The 7915-nt window shown below is 38.8% G+C and overlaps 1 protein-coding gene across 2 annotated transcripts; it reads left to right on the plus strand.

The window, feature by feature from the left end:
• The first annotated feature begins 293 nt into the window (after positions 1-293).
• LOC103929006 (probable L-ascorbate peroxidase 6, chloroplastic/mitochondrial) lies at positions 294-3297 on the plus strand. 2 transcript variants are annotated; one of them, XM_009338149.2, is made up of 11 exons: positions 294-720; positions 814-934; positions 1113-1213; positions 1307-1394; positions 1523-1590; positions 1688-1774; positions 2059-2133; positions 2242-2319; positions 2396-2500; positions 2673-2747; positions 3046-3297. In XM_009338149.2, exons 1-11 carry the CDS (start codon positions 358-360, stop codon positions 3196-3198), a joined length of 1314 nt encoding a protein of 437 aa, XP_009336424.1. In that variant the 5' UTR covers positions 294-357; the 3' UTR covers positions 3199-3297. The 2 variants fall into 2 exon arrangements, with proteins under 2 accessions (XP_009336424.1, XP_009336425.1); XM_009338150.2 differs by having other exon boundaries at positions 296-720; positions 2900-3297.
• Positions 3298-7915: the final 4618 nt, after the last annotated feature.

Consider the following 7915-nt stretch of genomic DNA (forward strand, 5'->3'; position numbering starts at 1 on the left):
TCATATTACCCGTTTACTTTAACGGGTATTATACGATACGACCCGTTAAGATATTGAGTATGTCATGAAAACGACACAAATGCCATATCTAATTGCATCGATAAAATAACTTTTAAAATAAAAGTTCGACTCTCACTTTTCATCTAATTTTTTATTTCTTTTAAAGGAGAAAGTAGTCCTACCCACCAACCCAACGACTCGGAGCATGAGGACAGATAAAATCAAAGAGCCAATCGACCGTTTGCGCCAACGGGCGCGTGGTCAAATCAAATCAAAGTGACTCATTGGGACACCCAACAGCCATCTGTCCATTTTCCAAATCCAAAGGAGAGGCAGCGATTAAGCTGTCATCCGAAAATGCCGCACCCTCTCTCTCTCCCAACTTCGCCACCGCTCTCCTCGCATTCCCACGCTTCAATTCCCGGCATGTCCTCCGTCACATTCGGCGGCGCCTCCATCACTTCTCGCCTTGTTCCCTCCTCCTCCGCCAGAACCTCCCTCTCCCACTCCTCCTCCTCCTCACTCAAGCCCCTCGGCTCCGCTCCCCTCGTTTCCCAACTCTTCCTCAACCCCAAACCCCGCTTGTTGCCTCACGCGGTTGCCCGACCGTACAGCCGAGCCGCCGCCCCCAAATGCCAGGCTTCCGACCCGGAGCAGCTAAAGCTCGCCAGAGAGGACATCAAAGAGCTTCTCAAGACCACTTTCAGCCACCCAATACTCGTATCTCCCTAACCCCGATCCGTACGTTTTCGTTTTCTGAAATCGTCGGGAAGTGTTAAGCTAAAGTGAAGAACTTTTCTTCTTTTTGTACAGGTTCGGTTGGGATGGCACGATGCTGGAACTTACAATAAGAACATAGAGGAGTGGCCGCAAAGAGGTGGGGCAAATGGAAGCTTGAGGTTTGAGATTGAGCTCAAGCATGCTGCGAATGCAGGTAATTGATATACCCAGTTGCTAATTATTGTTCAAGTAAGTTTGTAATCTTTGTGCAGACCCGAGCGTAATCAAGTTGGCTATCCAAGTTGGAATCTCGCTTCCTGTAGTTTAGTTTAGAATAAATTAGATTGTCGCCCGAATGTCAATTATGATGAGCGTTCGTTTCACGATTTTAGGTCTTGTGAATGCATTGAAGCTCGTTCAGCCTATAAAAGACAAGTACCCTGGCGTCTCATACGCGGACTTGTTCCAATTGGCCAGTGCTACTGCTGTGGAGGTGATTCTTAGTCTTCCTCTAACATTTGTATGAGTAAGTTTTGTAAATTTATAACAAGTTCATTTCACTGATTGAGATCGTTTCCTTCTTCAGGAGGCAGGGGGGCCGAAGATACCAATGAAGTATGGGAGGGTTGATGTCTCGGGACCCGAGCAGTGCCCAGAAGAAGGGAGGCTTCCTGGTTAGTAAAGCATGTATATTTTTCTAAATGGTTTTGATGACAAACATGGAGTTTGGAATTGTTTCGGTGAAAACAGTATTCCTTTTTGCTCTTTATTCGTTTTGAAATACTTGTCTTGGCTTTTTTAGATGCTGGCCCTCCTTCGCCTGCTGATCATCTGCGTCAGGTTTTCTACCGAATGGGGTTGAATGACAAGGTGACTTTTAAGTACTGTATACTTAGTTTCTGGACAATACAAGGCGCATGCTGAACCTCTTTGATGATGTTTACTAATGAACTTGTTTGATCTGTAGGAAATAGTTGCATTGTCTGGGGCACATACTTTGGGGAGGTCAAGACCTGATCGCAGTGGTTGGGGCAAGCCAGAGACAAAGTACACGGTATTGAATCTGAATCTCGTATTCAATTAAGCCACTCTAACAGAAAATGGTTCTGTTGAAGTGCCTTGAGTAAGATATTTTTCATTCCGTTTCCTCAATCAGGTTTTGAAATTTTAGGACAACCAGATTATGAGCATACAGAGTTGATTAAGGTTTTTGTAGGATGTTATTATGTTATCTTTACCCACGTGGTTATATATTGCAGCAGCTACGATAAACACAGTAATGAATGATAAGTATTGCTACAATAACTAGAAAGTAAACTAGCATTATTTTCATGGCAGAAAGATGGGCCAGGGGCACCAGGAGGACAGTCTTGGACAGCACAATGGTTGAAGTTTGACAATTCCTACTTCAAGGTATTTGAATAGTATCCTTATTTGCATGTGACTTCTCACACTCCAATTGGAGGTTGGTGGGAATTGTACAAGGTTTTCCTTTACTCACTCAGCGGCTGTTCTATACAGGATATCAAGGAAAAGAGAGATGAAGATCTACTGGTGTTGCCAACCGATGCTGCTATTTTTGAAGATCCAGCATTCAAGGTAAAACAAAACAAAATTGAGAATGATTCTGTTCGATGAGTATCCTTTGTTACATTGAGAGTTACATGATATGCAGGTGTATGCTGAGAAATATACCGAAGACCAAGAAGCCTTCTTCAAGGATTATGCTGAAGCTCATGCTAAACTCAGCAACCTGGGAGCTAAATTTGATCCACCAGAGGTTTGCTAGCCTTCAATATCTTTGTTGTTTCTGTTAGGGATTATCCATTCCCAGTGAATGATTAATGTTAACTAATGAAAACTTGATTCCTACTTCGGTTTTTGTGAAGAAAAGAAATGGTTCGCCGTTGTTTGGCCTGTTAACCTTAGACTCTATTAAATTTGATGATCAGGGTATTGTGATCGATGATGGTCCTTCACAGCCTGTACCAGAAAAGTTCGTGGCAGCCAAATACTCATCTGGCAAGGTTGTACACACGGAAAACTCACAACTCTTAATCAAAATTCTTTTTGTCAATAATTTAGCAAATCCCTTGCATCTGTGAGGATTGATGACAACTCTAGGAAAACTTTTTGCGTGCAAAATTTTCATGTTCTTCATTCATATGGTTTTCTGCAGGAGTAAAAAGCAAGTGTCATGCTTACTTGTGCCATCTGTTTTAATAATACAAGATGAAGCTATTTTGAATAATCAAATGTAATAGTTGGGAGTCTTAAATGAAGAAGACGGAATAAATTCAATAGTATTACCTATGTGAATTGCAGACAGAGCTGTCAGATAATATGAAGCAGAAGATTCGAGCAGAATATCAAGCTATCGGTGGAAGCCCAGATAAGCCTCTGCAGTCTAACTATTTTCTAAATATCATAGTTGTGATTGGTGTTTTGGCAATTTTGTCGTCTTTATTCGGAAACTGAGCTTTGATTTTCTGTTTTTCTGTTTTTCTGTTTTTTATAAATGAGAATTACATTGCTATTATCGATTTTATATTACATATTCATCCATGATTCGTACAATATCAGTACTTGCACACATTCTTTCTTTCACATCAGAGTAAGTTAAGCTTTTGAGAACAGCATGTCATTGAAAACTCATGTTCAGGTTACGTTGCAAGGTGATGTCCAAACCAGGTTGAACTAAAATTTGTGGTCAGGAGCTGTATCTTTGTCCATTTGTTTTCACCTATGAGGAAATGTATCTGATATTTTGAACATTTCTGAATCTATCAGTGGCTATGATTTATGCATTTTTGGAAGAGATGTTTCTCTTAGTCTAGTTGTGCAACTTCCTTTACTGATATTTGGAAAATGTCTTGAGTTTGAATCTTCATCCCTAGTTTAAAATGGACCAAACTCTTTATCGAGAGGACCTGTCCAGAAATATTGAAGCAATCTGAGCTCCAACCATAGGAGAGTGTATAGCTTATTCCTATTTGAGCCACAGGGTGGGTCAGTGTGACGGTATTTGAAACTAATAATGCACTGTTATATGCGTTAAATATATCCGGGTTTAGGCGAGTCCTCCGGTTGTAGGGCTTATTCCTATCTATTTTAGACGCTTGAAAGTCACTGATTCCTATATATTGTTTTCAGCTTGACGATCAGATTTAATAGAAATTTGAGGGTTTTAACTTGGAAGCTGATTTTGCACACCATTTTGTGCATTCCACACATATTCCTCTTTTTTTTTTGTCATTTGGTTGAATAAATCAAACAAAAATAACAAATAGAATTAAACGTGAGTATGTTGGAGGAGAGAAAGGTGTTGGATTATGACTTTGTTGTTTTTTTGACAATTGGTTTCATGGTTGGAAAGCTAGAATTTTGTTTGGGTTTTGGATTAGATATGCGGGGTCCAACTCTAAGGCAATGGATTGTGGCTTTGTGACCAACTGGAAAGGATTCCATCACGAGTGGGGTTGGAGTAGATTCCAGTTTAAAGTCATGATGGGGAGGATACCAATGTTTTATTAAGGTTGAATAAGGGTTACTGGTAATTATTGGGTGGTACGTTAACATGATATAATTATTAGGCCCAATTGGATAAATAGTATGTGTGGTCACAAAGTATTCAGAAGATAGCATTTGTGGTAAATAAAATTCGAATTTAAACCATTATGGTGAAATGTGTTAGGCTTGATACCCAAAATTGAAACTTTCGTTGTTCCTCCGTTAGTAACCTGCACGTGAGCTTTACGTGTGAGACTAAGATGGTCATCTCATCTCTTTCATAGTTGTCTCCAGTCAGAAGCAACTACGGAAGAGATGAAACGGAAGCGACTGGGCAGGTCATCGAAATGAAGAACCTCAAGGGCCTCTTCATATGAGTGCCTTCAACTTGGAAAACTCAAGCATTGAACGTCCAATGGCGAACATACCACCATCAATCTGGATTTTGCCAACCATTATGTGAAAAGATGCGACTAAAATTCATCAAATAGATTTCCTCGTTGTTTACTAAATCTATCATCTCATACTCAGCTTAATTCCGATAAAAATGTATTCAAATTGCAATTGGCTTCCAAAAACAATATGTTTGAAATTATTCGTCTTTAATTTGTAATTGAAACAACAATCCTGCTAAAATTGACTACTCATGCCGAAGAAAAGCCGAGTAAAAACACAGCATAAAAGTAAAAAGGCCAGCTATGAGAACCGCCTGCCGCCACTGGCCAAGATCAATCAATGTGAGAACCGCCTGCTGCCATTTTTGCTAGGCCATTTAGCCTATCCTCATTTCTCTTAGTTTTATAGCATAGTATGTTAAACTATATATATTGAGAACTGTTATTAGTGCTCCACAAATCTCATTTTACACTCTTTACAAGTGTTTTTTTTTTTTTTTTTTTCTAATTATAGAAAATTTGGAGTACAAAATGAGATTTTTGGAGTGCCAATAACAATTTCCTATATATATATATATATATTATTTTAATCAAATAAAATTAATTCGGTTGTGTGATTCAAATTTAATGCCAAGTTCAAAGACTAACACCTATACATTAGATTCTAAAGAATGAATGAATTATCAATAAACCAATAAATTTCACCAGTAAAAATGAACTAATAATTTTTTATATTTGGCATTGTTGCATAGGATCATGCTCTTCTAATATAACAGATTTTACTAAAATTAAGACTGACTCGATCCATAGGATTTGGTTTTCCAATTTATTTTGTCTGAAGCGTATGATCCCAAGTTCCCAAGCATAACAATTTTCTATCTAGCTAGCGTTTCACCACAACAATCAATATCTTATCAATTAAAGTCATGTTTGGTGGGCAGGATGAGATAAGTTATATCCAATTAAATTGGACTTATAGCCCATCTAATGTTTGGTGAAAAAAATTGTAACACGGATTGGATTGGCTACAAATCCAAAATAAGGGAAAATATGATGTGTTATGTAACACAACCATACACATGAGTTATGTAACTCATCCATGCAAATCCAATCACATCCCTAGGGCCCAATCTCATCTAACCCATCAAACAGGCCCTAAATCTAAATGTACAATATGCTTGGCATACAAACCTTAACTTTGTTGCGGTCTATATTTAACTGACAAGGGAGAGAGAGGGCACGGCAGAGAGAGAGTGTGTAGAGAGAGATGTGTTTGTAGGGTTGTATAGATGATGTGTTATTCCCCCTACGCAATGCCTTTATTTATAGTAATAAGGGAGGGAATAATCCTTCTACTCCAAGGAATACAAGTCCTAATAGGGAATAACTAGAATAAAATCTAATATAGGATTTACACAATCATACTTAAATACAAAGTTTATAACACTCCCCCTTGAGTGTGTAAATACTCAAGTAGATTTGGCATTATGTAGAGTTGAGGAAGTCGACTTGTCGGCACTAATTCAGGAAACACGCTAGTTTCAAATAGGGTAGGAACTTGCATATGGAACTAAGTCTTACAAAAAAAACCAATGGCTATGGCAAAAACCCGAGTAAGGACAAAATCCATAGTCTAAGGAAAAATGCGTGAGAAATGCAAAATCAAATGAAACGTCTACTGGACGTCATCAGAGATATGATCAACCTAAGATGGGTGCCTCATCAAAACCTCGTTAGGTAACAAAAACCCAAAGGAAAATATGCTTCTAATCGTAGGGAAACGAGTACATTAAGATCAAGGAAGTATACTTCAGGGTACTCCCCCTGAGTTTGACATAATTCCAAAGAGAACTAAAAATGTTACAACGCAGAAAGTTAATGCATACCTATTCCTTGAACAAGCTTCTGAAACATCGCATTCGATAGTGATTTGGTGAAGAGGTAAGCCAAATTGTCTTGTGAATGGATTTGCATGACTTCAATCTTCTGATGCTGTTGCTGTTGATGTGAGAATAAGAACTTCAACACAATGTGCTTGGTCATGTCTCCTTTGATGTAACCCTTCTTGAGTTGTTTGATGCATGTTGCGTTGTCTTCGTAGATTGTCATCAAGACATTAATGATGAGGTAAAGATTGTAGGAGCTTCGAATATGGCCCACAACTGCTGTCAACCAGAAGCATTCTCGAGTTGCTTCGTGTAAGGCGAGAATTTTAGCATGGCTAGACGAAGTGGCAACTAAGGTCTGTTTAATTGACCTCCACGAGATTGTGGTGCCTGAAACCGTAAAGACATAACCTATTTGAGAATGCACCTTGTGCGGATCAGATAAATATCATGCGTCAATATAACCAACAAGGCGAGAATTAACTTGAGATAAAGGGGTACGGCATCACTCGAGGATCCGTAAGGATAGAACAAATTCATATCAGTAGTACCCTTAAGGTAACGAAAGATGTCTGTAACACCAATCCAATGTCTACGTGTTGGTGCATTACTATATCTGGCCAAAAGATTAACAGTGAAGGAGATGTTGAGTCTAATGCATTGAGCTAAGCATAATAAAATGCTTATCGCACTTAGATAAGGAACTTCAAGATCCAAAATCTCTTCATCATCTTTCTTCAGAAGGAAATGATCTCGTTTTTCATCTAGCGATCGAACGACCATAGGAGTACTCGAAGGGTTCGCTTTATCCTCGTTAAAGATGCATAACACCTTCCGGGTGTTGTTCAATTGATGTACTAAGATTCCATTCAAACAGTGCTCTATCTCGAGACCGAGACAGTATCGAGTCTCTCCTAGATCTTTCATCTCAAATTTTGACTTAAGATGCACGTCAATTCTCTTGAGCTCTTAAGGAGTTCCGATGAGGTTCATGTTGTCGACATAAACTACAACAATCGAAAAACTGGAATGTGACTTCTTAATGAACGCATAAGGGCATAGTTCATTGTTCACATATCCCTGACAAGTCAAATACTCACTCAGACGGTTAATCACATTCTTCCAAATTGCTTTAAACCATAGAATGAATGCCTCAGCATAATTGAGAGCGTGTTCTGGGGTTTGAAAATATTTGATCCAGTTAATGTAAGTCATTCGGGAAATTTCATATAGATTTTCGTATTAAGATCCCTATAGAGATACGCAATTACTACATCTATTAGCTGCATACTCAGTTTTTCAGAAACTACCAAACTGATAAGGTTGCGAAAAGTAATCACATCCATAACGAGTGAATAAGTTTCGTCATAGTCAATCCTAGGGCATTGTAAGAAGCTTTTGCAC

This window comes from the organism of the source record quoted next, unplaced genomic scaffold (genome assembly GCF_019419815.1).
Source record: "Pyrus x bretschneideri cultivar Hongxiangsu unplaced genomic scaffold, Pyrus_bretschneideri_v1 Contig100, whole genome shotgun sequence".
Taxonomy (NCBI): domain Eukaryota; kingdom Viridiplantae; phylum Streptophyta; class Magnoliopsida; order Rosales; family Rosaceae; genus Pyrus; species Pyrus x bretschneideri.

Bases quoted from the DNA above. Each gene is read 5' to 3' on its own strand.
- LOC103929006 (XM_009338149.2), top strand. From the start codon at position 358: ATGCCGCACCCTCTCTCTCTCCCAACTTCGCCACCGCTCTCCTCGCAT. The intron at 2,134-2,241 runs GTATTTGAATAG...TGTTCTATACAG, and splicing joins TTGACAATTCCTACTTCAAG to GATATCAAGGAAAAGAGAGA. The intron at 2,501-2,672 runs GTTTGCTAGCCT...TTTGATGATCAG, and splicing joins CTAAATTTGATCCACCAGAG to GGTATTGTGATCGATGATGG.